Source organism: Zingiber officinale, chromosome 6B (genome assembly GCF_018446385.1).
Source record: "Zingiber officinale cultivar Zhangliang chromosome 6B, Zo_v1.1, whole genome shotgun sequence".
NCBI classification, from domain to species: Eukaryota; Viridiplantae; Streptophyta; class Magnoliopsida; order Zingiberales; family Zingiberaceae; genus Zingiber; species Zingiber officinale.
Genome location: NC_055996.1, coordinates 111,589,880 through 111,608,114, shown reverse-complemented (window position 1 = coordinate 111,608,114; position 18,235 = coordinate 111,589,880). Strand labels below are relative to the sequence as shown.

Genomic DNA, 18,235 nt, shown 5'->3' with positions numbered 1-18,235 from the left:
CTCCCAACATAAACATAGTCGGCCCAAGAGTCGGTCTGACCTATGGGGCTCAACACCCCACTTCTTTTGGGCAAAGCTCCCAGCATAAACCCGAGCAGCTCTAGAACCGATCGGACATACGGGACTGAGCTCTCCACTTATCATGGGCAAGGTTCCCAACATAAACTTGGTTGATCCTAGAGCTGGTGAGACTCATGGGGCTCAGCTCCCCTCTTCTCATGGGCAAAGCTCTCAATATAAACTTGATTGGCTATAAGTTGATCAGAATCCCTCTATGAGACAATATTATAAGAGAATTGTAACTGTTTGTCAAAGAATAATGATAACTCGTCAAGGAATATTCCTCTATTATGACATACACCGACAATGAAACCTTCCTCTGCCTAGTGGAGGTTGTCGCATATCTTCCATCACCTGACATATTCTGATACTTGATATTCTATGAACATTTTATTATTATGAAAATGATGAGATATAGTAAAAAAAAAAAAAAAAAAAAAAAAAAAAAGGGATCACATCTCTATTAACTAGGTATATGCACGTATCACATAAAGAGTAAAACGGCAGAGCGAGAATTAAGGAGGGGTAATTAGAATAGATCTAAAAATAGGGAAAAAGCTAAATAACTTAGAATAGATCTCACGGATTCCAACCGGGTCTCTTGTCCATCAATATTCCTCTTTCGTCACTGGCCGTCTGGCAACTCTAACTTCTGGATGGGATCAAGATATGAGTTATAAACCTTTGCCCACTAAATTGACACGCACCTAATTCGACTAGCGCCGCTATAATGACATTTATTGCTGCACAATCTATTAAAGTTTGCAAACTTAATGCATCCGTATCCAATGAATCATTGCATCTACTTCTACGGCATCTATTTCTTTGATCAAACTAACTTACCTGTCGTATGTAAGTCTTTACTTTACTAAGTTAATTGTTGCATCTTAGAATACAAATTGGTAAATTTTGTGCTTATTTCTACTAAATAGGTAAATTTATTTTGTAATAGAGTATGAGAGTACTCGTGAGAAACAAAATTTTTTTAAAAAATGATGTAGATGTGTATGATGGAAGTGTTTTGACATTGACTTTAATAACATAATTAGCATATTCATAGCACAATGACTGACAGTACATGCATGAAAGAACATTCTACCAATTGTGTTATTAGCTCTAGATGCATGCATGGAATAATAAAGAACATTCTACCTTTTGCCACATGCATGGAATAATAAAGCATAAATATGGGCGCACAACTATCTATCCAATTTTTTTCCCCCGGGGATTATAATGTAACGATAGGACACTAGATTATCGTAAAGATACTCTTAATTTGATTTCCAATTATAATAAATTTATAGAATTTTTTTCTTCAACAAGACTACAATAAAAAAATATTAGACTTCTTAACCGCCTACAACAAATACTTCCCAATTTATTTTGATGATTAGTAAAAAATTTTCATAGGACCAAACCAATCACTCCAAAATTAATCAATCAAACTAACTGAATTTATCATTAATTATTTTTAATGCAGTGTTGTGATGCTTCCTCCAAATATGGTACTTTAAAAGATGTTAAATGTATGAGTTGTTGATCGTGAGTACTTTTCGAATTATCTCTGACGACGGGTGAAAAAAATTTATGAAATCGGATGAATCACCTAGGACTAACTTTTTATCAATTTAAAGTTTTTTTACTGTTATTTTTTTTTTCAGAGTTGCGTTGCGTTCTTTATCGTATTTATACGGCAAGTTATAACGCATGAGTCTGCAACATCTTCAGCTATCTTCCATACAATCAATCACAATGGCAGCAGCGCCATGGTCGCTCGGTGCCATCTTTGGCTTAATTTTGTGGTACTACCCTGAGATCATTTTGGCACTTGCCTCCTTCTTCTTCTTATTGTTTTTTAACCGCCGCCGGCGATCGTCTGCCTTGCCGATAAACTGGCCCTTCATCGGGATGCTCCCCGCCTTATTCATCAATCTCCCACACCTCCACGACTACGTTGCCCACATCCTCCGCCACGCCAGTTGCACCGAGATGTTCCGGGGGCCTTGGTTCCTGGGGGCCGACCTGCTGCTGACCTGCGACCCCGATAACGTCAACCACATTTTCAGCGCCAATTTCGACAACTACCCCAAGGGAAACCAGTTCCGGGAGGTCTTCGACATCATGGGTCACTCCCTCTTCAGCGTCGACGGCGACTCGTGGAAGTTCCAGCGCAAGATCGCCAACGCCTTGCTCGGCTACCGTAGTAGCTTCCGGGCCTACGTCATCGGTGCCACCAGGGAGAAGGCGGAGAAGGCACTCGTCCCTCTTCTGCTCCATAAGAGCGAGTGCGGTGAGCCAATGGAGCTTCAAGAGATATTCACTAGGCTCACCTTCGATGTCACCTGCATCATGGTCTTCGGCGACGACCCAGGAAGCCTCTCGCCCAATTTTCCAGACATTTCCTTCTCTGCGGCCATCGACGACGCGTGGGAGGCGCTGTTCTTCCGCCACGCCGTGCCCAAGAGCTGGTGGAAGGTGATGAAGTGGTTCAACGTCGGCACCGAGAAGAAAATGGCCAATGCCAGGAAAGTCATCGACCAGAACATAAGCCAAAGAATTTCGCAAAAGAGGCAGGAAATTAACGCCAAGATCTCCAAGGCCGATCTACTCGCCTCCTACATGGAGGTGGCGGAGAGGGTCAAAGATAAAGTGGAAGACACCGACAGGTTTTTGCGTGACAACGTGCTCTTATTGATGATTGCAGGGAGAGACGCCTTCTCCATCAGCCTCTCTTGGTTCTTCTTCCTTCTCCACAACAACCCGAAGGTGAAGAGGGAGATACTGCAGGAGCTGCGGCTTTGCCGGTCGTGCGAGAACAAGTCGACGACGTTCAGTGCCGAGGAGCTGAGCGGAATGGTTTACCTCCACGGGGCGGTGTGCGAGACTCTGCGCATCTTCCCTCCGGTGGCGTTCGAAGAGAAGACGGCGCTGAAGGAGGACGTGTTGCCGAGCGGTGCGAGGGTGGCGGCGGGGCAGAGGGTAGTGGTGAGCGTGTACGCGATGGGGAGGGTGGAGGCGGTGTGGGGGGAGGACTGCATGGACTTCAAGCCGGAGAGGTGGATAACGGAGGAGGGGAAGGTGAGATACGTGCCGGCGTACAAGTTCATGGCCTTCAACTGCGGGCCCAGAATTTGCTTGGGGAAGGACCTGGGCTTGATGCAGATCAAAACGGTGGTCGCCGCCGTGCTGTGGAACTTTGAGGTGGAAGTGCTGGACGCCGCCCGAGTGGAGCCGAAGAACTCGGTCATGCTTCGGATGAAGAACGGAATGATGGTCACCATCAAGAAAAGAACTCGTTCAATAGAATAGCACAATAAATTTCCTTTTTTAATTTGCAAGTCGCAGAATATTACATTTACGTAATATCATTTTTAAGTGACTAATTAGTTTAAGTAATAAGCCACGTGCCCATGTCTACTTGCTATATATCAGCTTTTTACAATTAATATGAAGATTGCATTATATGTTTTCGAACTCTATAGTCCGTTTAAGACGTGGATCTGTTTAAGTACTTCCTGTACTTAACATGCACTGGAAGTAATTCTGTTCGACTGTGCTCATCTCTAGGGTTTTAAAGGTTCTGTACAAGAAAAACAAGTTAAGGTTGCCCTTTTTATCTCGCATTTCTGAAAATCACTAAAGAAAACTAAAAACAATTCAGTTTCATATATGGTTGTATATGAATTACAGCATTACAAAACATAGTTCTTACTTCTTAGTGTTTTTTTTTTCCTCATTTATAATTGGTTTTAAAGTTAACGTAAAAGCAGTATTAATACGAGAAGAGAGATAATACGGATTAAAAATTGTGTAACATAATTTTAAAAAAAAAAAAGCGAGAAGGAAACCAAACAGCTGAGGGTAACTTGTTGGGTAGCGGGCAAAGCCGAAGTCTTGCTTCAGCTTCGAAAGCCGCGCTTCGCTGAGTGCTCTAGTCTCAGAGCTGCAAACCCTAAGCGGCCTATTTCTTTTCGCTCTTTGCTTGCTTTTTGCAAAAGCATGGAGGAGCCGATGCCGATGCTGATGCCGATGCGGATCCGACTGGAATTCGAGGATCGCCGCATCCTCTCCAAGTCCCAGCGCAAGGATCATCTTCGCCGCTCGTGGCTCCTCGTCCGTCCAGAAAACTTCGCCACCGTCGCAGATGTCGCCGCCCACATCTCCGATGTTTTCAGCCTACGTCGCACTTGCCCATTCGGCCTCCTCCTCTATGTATGCACTTCCGGTTGTCTTTTCACATCCTTTCTTTCCTCCTTGCAACCGAGTATGATCTTGAACCTTGCAGCACTGATGCCGCCTTTTTGTGAAGATTATTTTGAGACGGTCTCGCGGGCGAGTTGTATCGCCCTGAATCTAGCCAACATTGGATCGATTTATTTTGTCTGCTCGAATGATAGATACACCACAGTTCTCTCTTAACGCTGTTGTTTTGGTGCTCAACTGGTCATAGTTAGAATTTTGATTTCAGGTGTTTATAAATAATTCCTTTCCGAAATAAGTTTACATTGTAATGTTTGCTCAATAAATTTTATAGGTTTAAAAGAATCTGTGGAATGGAAGGTGTTAGAGCATCCACACCAGCTTTCTTATCCAAAATGCATAATTTAAAATAAGAAAGTTATTTTATTAAATTTCGTTAACCACTTTTCACCACACCATATATCAGCCTCCTTATTTTTTCTCTCCTCTATAATGTTTAGGGAATGAATTCCATTCTCTAAATTTAGAGAAGCACTATTCATAAATGCAAAATTTAGGTAATGGATAGAGTAATCTGATGCACGAGTTTTTTTAGCTATCCTATCCAAAATTTAGGATAAAATCTTTAGATAGGTTAACTGAAGTGGATGCTTTAAGAAGTAGAGGTAGAGGTAGGGAAAAAAAAAAGAGAGAGACAATGAAATAAAAGCAATTTAATTAGTTTGAATGCTATTAGTATTAGTTCATGATATTTTTGTTTTTATTTTTTATTTTCCTTAAAAATGAATTTAGAAATTGAAAACAAATATTTATTATCAAGATATCGTCATCATTCAATGATAAATTTATTTTCAATAAAAAAGAAGTTTGATTTTCATCAAAAAGAAAAAAAAAATTATAAAATAACTTGAAAAATGAAAAAAAAAAAAACAAAAAAAAAAAACACAGTGGATTGTTTTCTTAAAGCAAAACAGACACTCTCATTGTAATTTTACCAATTCCATTAAATAGGAAAGAATATTTACATGGAACACAGGTCTAAAGCATATATATTTTATCCTTTACAGTGTCTCAATGCAAATATCAATATTAGATGTTCTCAATTGTAAAATTATATGAAAATCCAATTCGTTTTAAATGTGGATACTGACTTTCAAGTTTGAATCTTGCTCAAAATCCACATGATATTGCATTTTGTGAAACATTTAATTTTTTGTTGCAGATGGGTGAATTTGTCCTGCCTCCATTTGAGTCAACTAGCATTTTTAGGGACAGTGACATCATCAGGTAAAAGCAGTCTTTCCTGACTTTGTGTTTCAAGGAATTATGATATTCACTAGCTGAAGGACCTTCCTCCATTTGAGTCAACTAGCATTTTTAGGGACAGTGACCTTCCTTTGTTTAGATGAACTTTTTATTGTCGTGCATCATTATTTTTCCTTTTGACTGTGTCTCTTGTAACACTTTGTTTTTCACTATTTGACTATTAGAGTGAAAAAGAAGGCTATTAAGAACAGGAAGATTCAGATACAGGAAGATGCAATTCAAGATACCAATAATGTTGCAAGGTAATGCATTGAAATTTTCCAAGAGCAGTCAAGGACTAAGAAAAGGAAAATATGTGGGGATGATTAAGATATCAAACATATTTCAATAAAAACTCATGCTTTATCAACCTTGAACAGAAAAAGGTTGTACTGAAATAATCCTTTGAACTGAAGTAAAGTTTCTTTATTTTGACCATTCTGTATCTGTTTAGCATATTTATTTGTAGGTATTTGCAGCTGCATTGCATTCTAGTTGAAAGTTTATTCTTCTGATTGTGCACATGTACAAGGGCGCATTGCATTATTGTATAATCCAATAAGAGTGTTGAGTGATCTTCAAGCATCTTCTCCTCCTAAACTTATCTTTAATCAGCTTAACTTGTTTTGCATGGAAGAAATTGCAAATTACTTTACTATTAAAAAGGAGAACGGTATGCCTATTGGAAAACCCACCATTTATGTATATTGGTATGTCCCCATGGTTTATCATCTAAATCTATAATAAGAAAAATTCTTATTAAAGGAAAATATCTTTTCATCAGTATGACATTGTATTGAAACTCTACAATGCTTGAATTAGAAAAAGTCTAATATGCTTTTATATTTTATTGTTGTACTGAATTGAGTTCAATTTTCTTATGCAACCCCATCATTTAAGTTAGCTATATGTTTTTTTTTCAAACCCTATATTGGCAAGTCTACTGGAAAGCCCATGGTTTATCTTGTGAGCATATAAGCAATTAATTTGGATTAGTTGTTTGTTTTATTTTGTGTTTGCTGGTTGTGGTACTGTCAATGACATTACGAATCATCTTATTCTTGTTACCTACAGGTTTGATCAGCTGCATGCTAACATTGATTCACCTCTTCATGTTGCTGATGCCACTGACAAGCACGAAAAGGTTTGCTCTATTAGCAAGATATTGCTCTACATGTTTTCAATTCTTCAAAAGCATTTTTAGTATATCTGAGAACAGGATCCCTTGTCCTAGAAAATTGAAAGAGTTCGTCTGGAAAATTAAAAAAACAAGAAAAATCTAAGTTGGTTTGTGCTTTGATATGTCTACGTGATCTAGGCACCTCTGCAAACTTCAGGAAAAGAAAGGATGGTTGAAGGGAGAGATGAAGATGCTTTTAAAAATAACCCCACGGATGCAGCACCAATTAACAACTGGGACGTGGAAGTAGCAAAAGCTAAATCTGAAGCGTCAGCTACCCATTTCATAGGTGTTTGTTGTTGTTCTCACTACTAAACTTTTTTTTTTTTGCTAATGATACTTGCAAGTTTACAAGATCATTTGATTTACTTGACTTGTAGAAAATATCTATGATTTTTCTTTATTTTTTTGTTTTGGTTTTTAGAGATAGCATCAGATTTTTCCAGAGACCAGATGAATGATCAAACTGAGAAGAGCCTACTTCCGCAGGAATACTGGGATTGTTGGATTTCTAATAAGAACCCCCCGGCTTCCTGGGCATGGGGTGTGAGAGGAAGAAGTCCTTCACGAAATCATGGTGGCAAATCTGGCTGCTACACTTCAGGCAAGTATCTCGACTCCAACAAATACTCTAAATCCAAATAGTGAGAGATGTGTTTCCTCATTGATGGTTAGCATTTCAGTTAAGAAATGTTAGGTTTCAATGGAGGAACCCAAGTTTTGGAATCTAAGTGGTGAGAGAACTGTGTTAATTCATCAATGGTTGGCATTTCAATTAAGAAATGTTAGGTTTCAATGGAGGAGACCAAGTTTTGGGACATTGAAGCAATATGCCAACTTGGGTTTTGGAACTGTGAAATGTTTGCCTACCCAACTTTTGTGTGTGTATATATATATATATTGATAAACAATATATAGAAATGTTAGTCGATCCCGTGATAAGACTTCAGCTGTTATTTGCTAACTTGGTTGTGTACACGCTATACTAAAACTCTCTCAAAAGTATGTGGATTTTTTTAGTGATTATGACTTATTTTGGATCACTAAGATGCTTTTTATATGTTTTTTTCAGCAAATAATTTAATTATCAATGCATTTTGTTTAGATATATATTGATGATCCTTTTTTAACTCAAAAATAGTTTTTTCATCTCAAACAAAAGCTACTGAACACTTCATCAAAGATTTTGAGGTAACTTTTGGCATGACTTTTTTTTTTATATTTTAGCCAAATGATTTATTAATGTATTTTAGCTGAGATATTTATTCTACTTGCTTGAGTATTCCATCATGTATTCTCATAAAACCTCTAATATATATATATATATATATATATCACTTAATTTGACTTGAATACCGAATGTCAATAGATTATGTACCTATTTTTTCTGGGACTATGCAAATTTACATCGATTAAATTGAACTAATTTAAATATTCAAGATAAATAAATGGCCAAAACCACTTGTACTCGTCCAGAATGAGTAAAATAAGAGAGTATCCATGGGCATCAAATCTAAAGTCTAAACTAAAGCATAGCTTTATCTTATGCATAATTGGATATCAAACTTGACTTTGACAACATATCAATAGGTATCTAACAAGATAATATATGTCTGGATATATAATTATGAGATGTCTATTGTCAACCCTAAAAATATAGTATTTTGATGATTAAAATGTGATTTTGTTTTGGTGAAAGGAAAAAAAAAACTTTTAAAGAGATATTTATTGGGTAAAAAAATTGATGCAGTTATTTTACCTTTCACAGTCCTTATAAATTCAAAAATCATTGAAAAGGCAGTACAGGACGTGATTTCGAAAATTCAAAATGGAAACATGTGATCTTGGAACTTTGCCTCATAAAATGTGTCCACTCCGCCCTTTTCCATGATCACGAGATAATTAAAGTCATAATTTGTCGTTACTAACTAGCAGATGCTGCTTAAGGGAGGCTTGAAGTGAATTTTAAGATACCCTGTATGCGTTATTTTTACTGGATAAAATCCTCTATGATTTATTTATCTGTATTTCAAGGTAATCTGTCGTATTAAAAACAAATCTTTCGGACTTGTTTGAAAAAACGCATGGGCTGTCTGGGAGCATAAGAAAACAGGTGAGCACAAAAATAGGACGGCCGCGTGAGCGCTGCTACTGAGCAGTAAACACACAGTGCGTCTGCGGCATGATTGCGCGCACCTCGTTACTCAACAAAAGCGAAAGTTTTTGGCGTTGGCCTTCGTGCCGTTTGTTCCTTTCCTTCCCTCTCCCTCCTTTGAATTTGAATTGGCAAACCACGGCCCACGCCCCGCGCCCACGTCGTCTAATCTTCTCTTCCTTTTCTCCTCTCCCTCTCTGAATCTCTCTCTCTCTGTCACTCGCTCTGTCTTCCTCTGCAGCTACAACCGGCTAATCTATCTCTGCTTCCTTCTTTTGTCTCTCTGGAAACTCTGGGAGTTAAACAACATCTCTCGTGAATTCCTTTCTCCTTCGGGAACAGGATTAATTCTAGAGAGATGGGTGGTTCAGGGAATTGGATCAAGTCCTTCGTCGTATCCCTCAAGAAGCAAGAACAAGATAATACTGTACTCGCTTCATTTTCTGCTAATTTCTCTTCATTTCCGTTGTATTTTAAGCCGCACAATCTGATTTTTCTTTTGATTTTTTTTTTTAAAATTCATAGATGAAGGGAAAGAGTGGTGATGGTGGTGGCAACGGAAGTAGCAGGAAGTGGAAGAAGCTATGGAGGAGCGCCTCCTGGGATCACCTCTCCTTGCGTCGGGGTTCTAGGGGGAGCAGCCACCGCTCGGCCGCCTCAGAGGCGTCTGACACATCGTCACTCAACGCCGACGCCTTCACCGCCGCTGTCGCCACGGTCGTCCGTGCTCCGCCCAAGGACTTCAGGGCGGTCCGCCAGGAGTGGGCTGCCATCCGCATCCAGACCGCCTTCCGCGCCTTCTTGGTAAGCGACCAAGACGGGTTTTTTTCCCCCCTTCTCTCTCTGGGAGTTGTGTGGTCGTCAATGTGTCTTCTTCCCTTGCACCGCGCAGGCTCGGCGAGCGCTGCGGGCTCTTCGGGGGATCGTCCGGCTGCAGGCCATAGTTCGGGGGCGGCAGGTGCGGAAACAGGCCGCTGTGACACTGAGGTGCATGCAGGCCCTCGTCCGCGTTCAGGCTCGCGTCCGAGCTAACCGTGTGCGCATGTCCACCGACGGTCAGGCCGTACAGAAGATGCTCGAAGCCCGTCGTCTAAATCTTGATCCTCTAAAGGAAGCAGAGGTACAATTCACTTCCTTTTGTGTTTCGAGCAGGGCATGATAATTTATCCTTTGATTCATTGTTTGTTACATCAGGAACTACAGGACACAAACTATTCCTGAACTTGTTATTGTAGATTTGAATCAAAACCTTTTGTTTTAGATTTCGAAAAAAATTCTCTCTGAAACATTTGTGGTTCCAGGGAGGATGGTGCGACAGTCCAGGAACAGTAGAGGAAGTCAGAGCAAAGCTACACATGAGGCGACGAGGAGCTTTCAGGAGGGAAAGAGCCATTGCTTATGCTCTTTCTCAACAGGTAAATTCAGTTTAATCGAATAGCCCTTGTTTTCTCACTTCGTTTTTGACGACTGGCAATGGATTTTTTCTGCAATAATCTTTCCTCAGCAGCCAAGGTCAAAGCAATCTCCAGCCTCGCTGAAGCATCATGGTTTAGATCATAAGAGTGCAGGCAATTGGAGTTGGTTGGAGAGGTGGATGGCTGCAAAACCATGGGAGAACAGGTTGATGGATCGTAAAATCCCGAACGATGTTTCTGAAATCCTATCCAAAGAGGAAGGCTGCGGCGTCTGTTCGACGTGCTCAGAGCCCAATTCAGTGAAAATAAGCAAGAACTACATCTCCACAAGGATTTCTGCAAGACCTCCGAACATGCCCAACAGTCACTGCTGTAGAACACGCTATGTTTCCTCCCCGAGCACTGAGTTTTATTACAATGAGAGTTCTGCGTCGTCGTCTTCCTTTTGCATGTCTACACCAATCTCAAACACCACTCTTTTAGCTTCGGAGAGGAATGAGGACAACTGCCGAACTCGTCCCAACTACATGAACTTGACTGAATCAATCAAAGCAAAGCGGAAAGTGCTGAATGCTATAAGATCATCAGTGCAAGGCCCTTCATTTGCGGATGTTGGCGATGGCCGTTCTCATCGGAAAACTTTATCGAGTACCGACGTGAAGATAGCGGACCGTTCTGATCTGAGAAGCATGGACAAGGAAAACAATTACAATGCGCGACATGCATTTGCATCTTAGAGCTGTTGTAGAGCTTCATTTGCATGACTATTTTGGGCCTCTTTTGCTTCTTTAACTTCATGTGTGATTATGATGTTTGAGCGAAATGTTTTTATTACCAAGGGAGTCAGCTTCATTTTTGTCTAAAATGTGAAATCGTAAAATGTTCTTGTCGAGTTTTCTGTTCTTGTGCAACGATAAAAACATATGGGAGTACTAGTGATTAATTGTGAGTGGATGCTTGTGATTAATTTCTGTTCTAAATTGAGACATTTTCTTGTTTAAGAAGTTTAAATTTAACAGTTACTTTTTGAAATATTGAAGCTAACACACTGTACATGCAGTACTACTGCTGATTTGAATCGAAATGATGATAGATATCTACGGCGCAGGAAAAGAATTTTTTCTTTCGTCCGGCTATTGATCAACAGTGCCAGAAGAGACCTTTGTATCATTTCTCTGTAATCGTGTCACTTTTCAAAGTGACTTTAAAAAATTAGGTTTACTTCAGTTCGTCTGATGCACAAGGAGACGATGAATAATTTGTTCGCAACTACATGTGGGAAAGAAACATTCCATTGATTTACTAGGACGCATGCATAGAGCAAATTGTCAAACCTACCACTACCACTGTCTATTTAACTTTGTTTTTCTTTTTTAGGTATGTGTTGGGGAGTTTTTGGATAAGAAATTCAATTAGTTTCCTCATGTAGTTGGAACAATGCATTAAAATTTCCAACTCCATTCCCACCAACCCTTTAAAAACTAGAAGGTAAAGTTGAGGAAAATTTTTTTTTGGTGAATTATAGTTTCCTGAGCTGTGAGGATTGCTGGATGGTAGATTTCATCTTTTAACCATGGAGGGAAACTAATAAGAACTTTATTGGCTGCTCAATTTAATATCGCAACTTCGTAAACAATGGTCGTACGTACATGCATCTTTAAATGCACATCAGATCTAATTTAAATATATTAAAATAATCTAGTGGAGCTTGACCATATCAATTTGAACTTGTACCTAAAATCTCCAAAATAATTTCCCAGATCTGATCAGGACATCTAGTGAGAGTGCAGTGCGGATTACCCTCCCAGGCTACCACCACCACCACCATCTCCATTCTTCGATCTGAAGAAGGGCGGCCCTCCACTTAATTAGCTTTCTTGCTCGAAGCCCACGATAAAAAGTGAGATCACGTTAAAGATGGAGTACAAAAGTTCTCGGTGAACCCCTACCAATTCAGAAAGACTCAAGGCAGAAAGGCGTACGCTGTCATTTGGTCGCTAATAATGATGGAGGACTTCAGGCCTAGGGCCTATGGAGATGGGCGGATAGAGATGGAGGTGTACGGGAACAGGCCCGAGCGTTCAGTCTCCGGAACTCACGATCTCGGATGCTACAGCGCATCCTATGCTTCCTCCCAGAGCCACAGCCAAGTTCCTAGGGAGACGAATCTGAAGGAGTGGAGCGGCAGCTCTGGTTCCTCTTCTTTCAGGAGCGGTTGGAGCCTCGGCGACCCTGAGATGCAGAGGAAGAAGAGAGTGGCAGGATATAAGGCCTATGCTATGCAGGGAAAGATGAAGGGAAGCTTAAGGAAAAGCTTCAGGTGGCTCAAAGACAGAATTGGGTGGTGGTGATTCGTAAGATACCAGTAGTACTATATAGTATTGCATCTTCATGCCTTTTGATTTTATATATATATCTTAGACATTAGAAAAGATTGCAACTTTGTTACGTTGCTCGCAAAAATTAGTTGAGTGATGATGATGTTTTTGTGATGGGATTTCTATTATTGAGATCGTTGGTTAACCTCCTCCTTTTTCGATTGAAATAGATTAATTATGATCTTTCTCTATAAATCTGGAGCACAGCTTCATAACACCTTTGGTTGCCTGCATCAAAGACTGAGAGATCATGAGTTGATTTTGGACTGAAAATTGGGCCAACCCAAAAATATTTTCAGCTTAATAAATTTAAATTGATGTAAACTGTTTTGAAAACAAGAACGGTAGATTTTGATCTTCTAAAACCATAAAGCATTTAAGGTTGCCATGGTCATCAACATTGTAGAACTACTATAATTTCACTTTCAGGAGCACACGAAATACATTCTAAAACGTGATATACAAAACTATTTTTAAGCTATTTTATCTTCCAATCCTACAAAACTATACCCCGAAAAAAGTTGGGACACTTTAATTTATGGGTTTTTTATGTCCTTATTAAATTACAAAAAAAAATATATATTATATGTGTTTTGGTGACATAAAAATGTAGTATAACTGTATAAGGATGTGTAGCATGCCGAAGCGCGCTAATTAGTGACTTATAAATTATCCCAAATGTTGAAATAAAGATTTTAAAGCATATAAAAACGTAGCTATGTCCTAAAATACAAAATAAAATTTATGTAAAACAAAAATGCCCTATAATCATATGTTTGGGACAAATTATTACTAAAAGAATAAAATTTTATAACAAACAAATGTGTCCCAAAAACAGTATACATTTTTATTCATATAAATTTAAACCAATTTAGATATGTATAATAGTTTTATCTAACTTAAAATGTCTACAATTATAAAAAGAAAAACTCAGCAATAATCCAAAAAAAACATTTAGAAATATTTCTTTTTGAATTTAACTATCTTTAAGTTTGCCTAGTAATTTTGCCAAAAATAGAGGGAAAAAATTATGGTAGCGAGAAGAATTAAGAGAATAGTATTTGTTTTTAAAATTAGATTAATTTAAATGTATATAGTATTTTTAAAATTTAAATTATTCTAAATTAAAAAATAAATGCATTTTTTAATTTTTTTAAAAAAAAATGTAATGACATTATGTGACTTCCCTTTCTGAATTTATTTTTAAAATATATTTTTGATATTTTGAAATTTTTACAAGTTATTATTGGTATAATTCACATATCCAAACACTTGGCATTTACAGGAACATCTATCTCAGGCTAGACCCATCGCCGCCTCATTCCAACGATGTTTATACTCTGGAGTCATTGGATTCATCCTCTGCTGAAGGCGAAGCTGCTCATAGAACCTTCTAATGAACTGCTCTGCCTGCTCGTCTATATGCTTCTCCACCTCCCCCTCTTCCTCCTTCACAGGGAATGGCGAGTCAGTAACCCTTACTAGTCGCCGCTCTGTCACCGGGCTCTTCTGACAGCTCCACAGCCTACCTTCCGGCGACTGAGATGGTGCCACGGAAGACGACTCGGCGCAGTCCTCCTCGTAGTTCAGCATATCAAGTGCCTCCGCGAAGGCCATCGCTTCATAATCATCGTAGCGATGGTGGCTGCGGCGGCGGTTCCGGTCGAAGGAAGGATAGGTGGGAGTGGCACTGCAGCTAAACTCCACATCCCTTGGGTCGTAGAAGGGGACATCTGGATCCAGGGATCGGCAAGAGAAGCCAGAGTTCAGTAAGCTCACTCCACGATGATGGTGGTGGTGATCATGGTGGCGGCGGCGGTAGCCACGGTGATGGAGGAGCGTCATGAGGTTGCCAAGGGCTTTTCCGATGAACTTGCCGCGCTTGCGGAGGAGGTGGAGATCCATCATGAGTTTGTCCTTGGAGAGGCCTTTCCGGATCATGTACAACACCACACTCACTACGTGCCAAAGCCTCTTCCCTGCTCCTGTGGACTCCATAATTTGGACGGCCCTTGCCTAGTAAAACCAAATGCTTCGGTGGGTGGCTGCAGGGAAGGGAAGAGTGGAGTGAAGGTATTTAAAGGGCAACGAACAGAGGCGGTAGTGAAGACGTTTAGTTCAATTATTGAATTAGAAATAGCTAGAAAGTCCTCCAAACAAAGTGAGATAAGATCGTTAGCAGTGCTGAAGGACATTTTGTTAAAGTTTAAGTGAATTAATTCAGCTCTGCTCGAGCGAGGATAAAAAACACTAGTGACAGTTGTCCAGCCACGTGGAATGGAAGTGGGCCCGGCGTTCAAGTGCATGAAGAGAGTGCAGCAAGTTGGTTCATTGTCCTCAAATAATTGGTCTTCAGTTCAGATGTGAAGGAATGAATTATAGGTGGGGCTTCGTATGCAGCTTTCCCTGCCACAAGTAGGTGCCATATATGTTTAAGTGCATTGCAAAATGGAACATGTACAGATCCAATTAAAATGCAAATTCAATTTTCCTTTTTCTTAGCACAGATCTATGATAATTATAGAAATTAAGTAAAAAGGAAAAAAAAATAGTGAATCAAAAATTTGATGATTGAAAATATAAAGTATAAATTCTAAAAGAAAAAAAAACTAAATTATTCTAAAAGTTAAATATATATAATTTAACATCCCCTCAAACTCACGATATTACAGCTAAAAGCATTAAGAGTTTGTTAGATAAGAAACGAAAGTGTGAAGCAGAATGTGACTTGGTAAATATATCAGCAATCTATACCTTTGAAGAACAAAAGACAATATGATGATGTCAATCTGGAAATGGTGACGAGTAACGTGACAATCAATTTCAATATGTTTCGTCCGCTCATGAAAAACTGAATTATGTGTAATTTGAATAGCATTCTGATTATCACAACATAACGGAGTAGGTTGATGAAAAGAAATACTCATATCTACCAACAACCAACACGATCAAACTATCTCACAAGTAGTTGAGGTCATAGCACGATACTCAGCTTTTGTGGAAGATCTAAAAATAACATCTTGCTTCTTACTCTTCCAAGAAATGAGGGAATTACCAAGAAAAATGCAGAAGTCAGTGGTAGATTTACGATCCGTAGGATCACCAACCCAATCTGTATCAGAGTATGCACACAGTTTAAGAGATGAAGTAGAAGGAAATAAAAGGCTTTGAAATTGAGTGTCCCGAAGATACCTGAGAATACGAAAAATAACAACCCAATGAATCATAGTTGATGCAACGACAAATTGATTAACCACATGAACAACATACGCAATATCTGGACGAGTCACAGTGACATAAACCAAACTTCCAACAATAGTTCTATAAAAACTAGGATCCGACAAAGGTGAGCCATCAGATGGAGAATATCGAGCATTAGTCTCAATAGGAGTATTAACGACTCTATTATCAATAAGATAAGCATGCTCAAACAGATCAGATATATACTTTGACTGGGATAAAAGATAACCTTTCGGGGAATAAGCAACCTAAATGTCCAGAAAGTAGCACAGTATACCCAAGTCTTTCGTAGCAAAACGACGAGCCAACTCAGACTTCAGGGAAGCAATTCCATCAGAATCATCACCAGTAATAATCATGTCATCGACATATAATAATAAAAGAATACGACCTGCACTCATACATCTAACAAATAATGCTGAATCATGATTACTAGGATGAAAACTAAGCGAATTAATCATTGTAAAGAACTTCTCAAACCAAGCACGAGGTGTTTGTTTGAGACCATAAAGCACTTTACAAAGTCTGGAAACTTCACCAGGTTGGTGTGAAACACAAGGAGGAGATGTCATATAAACTTCTTCATGAAGATCACCATTTAAAAATGCATTCTTGACATCCATCTTAGATATTCTCCATCGACGAACAGAAGAAACAACAATTAGAGTACGAACAGTCATCATTTTTGCAACAAGAGCAAATGTTTTCTCATACTCCATGTGATACTCCTGAGAATAACCTTTAGCAACGAGATAAGCTTTGTATCACTCGATAGATCCATCATATTTAGTTTTGATCTTATATATATCCAACGAGAACCAATAGTGTGTTTTTCTGGTGGCAACAGAACCAAATCACATGTATGAGTCTGATACAAAGCAGTTAGTTCTTCAGCCATAACACTCTACCAAAGTGGGTTACAAATAGCTTCTCTATATGATACATGCTCAAAAAGATAATGAATAGATGTAACAAATGAAGCAAAAGAATGAGAATAACAAGAGTAAACAAAATCTGGTAGTTTAGTAGACTTACGAACACGAGTGGATGGACAACAGTGGAGAGAAGGATTATCTGCAACCTCAGAAGATGATTGGGCAGTGACAGAAGGAGGAGCATGTGGATCGGATATCTCAGGAACCAAAGTACCAGATTCAGTTGAACTACTAGTAGGAGCTGTGGGTGAAACTTCCTCAGTGTCGGTATTAAAAAGATCAATACAAAGTAGATCTGACTTTGTCATATTATGCAAACTAACTAGAATAGAAAAGAATGGAATATGCTCAAGAAACACAACATGACGAGAGACATATAATTTTTTACTAACGGGATCAAAGCAACGATATCATTTTTGAGTAACACCATAACCTAAAAAGACATAAAGAGCAGACCGAGAGGCTAATTTATTACACCTGATATGTGGACGAAGGCCAAAGCAAGTACAACAAAAAACACATAGAGAGGAATAAAGAGGAGCATGCCCATACAATTTTTCAAAAGATGACAAGCCTAAATTATGTGAGGTTGAAATTCGATTAATCACATAAGAAACGGTTAAGGATTGCTTCTCCCCAAAAGGTACTAGAAACACTGGCAAATAATAAAAATGAACGGGTTGTTTCAACAAAATGCCTATGTTTTCGTTCAGCCACACAATTCTTTTCAAGAGTATCTGTACAAGAGGTTTGATGAATAATACTATGAGAAGCAAGTAATTGTGAAAAATGATTCGAAGTGTATTCACCCCCAAATCACAACGAAAACACTTTATGACACTAGAATGTTGAGTTTTCACAAGAATTCTAAAGTTGTTGAAAATTGTAAGATAATCAGACTTGTGTTTCATAAGATATACCCAAGTGTAACGAATGCAATTATCAATAAACGAAACATAATACCTTGACCCCCTCCCTTTTGTAGGAATAGGAGAGGGTCCCCACATATCAGAATGGATAAGATCAAATGGAGCAGAAGAAAAAAATGACTTTTAGAAAATAATAAGGCAGAAAATTTGACCAGTTTACAACTATTACAATCAGAAATATCAGAACTTTTTAAAGGTCTTAGTATTCCTGTAAAAGCTAAAAATTACAAAAGAGATGCTGAAATATGACCTAAACGAGAGTGCCACAAATAAAAATCAGAAGATGAACCATTCAGATGAAAAGATGATAAATCCATACTCGAAGGTACAACTTTTGATACTTTGAGTTGATCTAAAACATAGAATCCTCTTTGCCTATGACCTGTCCCAATCAGCCTCTGAGATTGCGGATCCTGAACATAACAATTGGATGTAGAA

The 18,235-nt window shown here is 38.8% G+C and overlaps 5 protein-coding genes across 7 annotated transcripts; 4 read left to right on the top strand and 1 right to left on the bottom strand.

The window, feature by feature from the left end:
• The first annotated feature begins 1,767 nt into the window (after positions 1 to 1,767).
• LOC121991376 (noroxomaritidine synthase 3-like) lies at positions 1,768 to 3,369 on the top strand. Its single transcript, XM_042545385.1, has one exon. The coding sequence runs from the start codon at positions 1,768 to 1,770 to the stop codon at positions 3,367 to 3,369; it is 1,602 nt and encodes a 533-aa protein (XP_042401319.1).
• Positions 3,370 to 3,915: 546 nt separating this feature from the next.
• Positions 3,916 to 7,771, top strand: LOC121988932 (coilin-like). 2 transcript variants are annotated; one of them, XM_042542665.1, is made up of 7 exons: positions 3,916 to 4,272; positions 5,483 to 5,547; positions 5,751 to 5,828; positions 6,640 to 6,709; positions 6,884 to 7,034; positions 7,170 to 7,349; positions 7,429 to 7,771. In XM_042542665.1, exons 1-7 carry the CDS (start codon positions 4,060 to 4,062, stop codon positions 7,440 to 7,442), a joined length of 771 nt encoding a protein of 256 aa, XP_042398599.1. In that variant the 5' UTR covers positions 3,916 to 4,059; the 3' UTR covers positions 7,443 to 7,771. The 2 variants fall into 2 exon arrangements, with proteins under 2 accessions (XP_042398599.1, XP_042398598.1); XM_042542664.1 differs by having other exon boundaries at positions 7,170 to 7,771.
• A 1,223-nt stretch (positions 7,772 to 8,994) lies between these two features.
• On the top strand, positions 8,995 to 11,258 carry LOC121988931 (protein IQ-DOMAIN 6-like). Of its 2 annotated transcripts, none has more exons than XM_042542663.1 (5): positions 8,995 to 9,327; positions 9,426 to 9,704; positions 9,793 to 10,020; positions 10,202 to 10,315; positions 10,408 to 11,258. In XM_042542663.1, the coding sequence occupies exons 1-5, from the start codon at positions 9,259 to 9,261 to the stop codon at positions 11,050 to 11,052; spliced, it is 1,335 nt and encodes a 444-aa protein (XP_042398597.1). In that variant the 5' UTR covers positions 8,995 to 9,258; the 3' UTR covers positions 11,053 to 11,258. The 2 variants fall into 2 exon arrangements, with proteins under 2 accessions (XP_042398597.1, XP_042398596.1); XM_042542662.1 differs by having other exon boundaries at positions 10,405 to 11,258.
• A 782-nt stretch (positions 11,259 to 12,040) lies between these two features.
• LOC121990531 lies at positions 12,041 to 12,838 on the top strand. Its single transcript, XM_042544649.1, has one exon. It carries the CDS (start codon positions 12,319 to 12,321, stop codon positions 12,664 to 12,666), a length of 348 nt encoding a protein of 115 aa, XP_042400583.1. The 5' UTR covers positions 12,041 to 12,318; the 3' UTR covers positions 12,667 to 12,838.
• A 1,043-nt stretch (positions 12,839 to 13,881) lies between these two features.
• LOC121990530 lies at positions 13,882 to 14,759 on the bottom strand. The gene has a single exon (XM_042544648.1). The coding sequence runs from the start codon at positions 14,689 to 14,691 to the stop codon at positions 13,990 to 13,992; it is 702 nt and encodes a 233-aa protein (XP_042400582.1). The 5' UTR covers positions 14,692 to 14,759; the 3' UTR covers positions 13,882 to 13,989.
• Between the last annotated feature and the right edge of the window lie 3,476 nt (positions 14,760 to 18,235).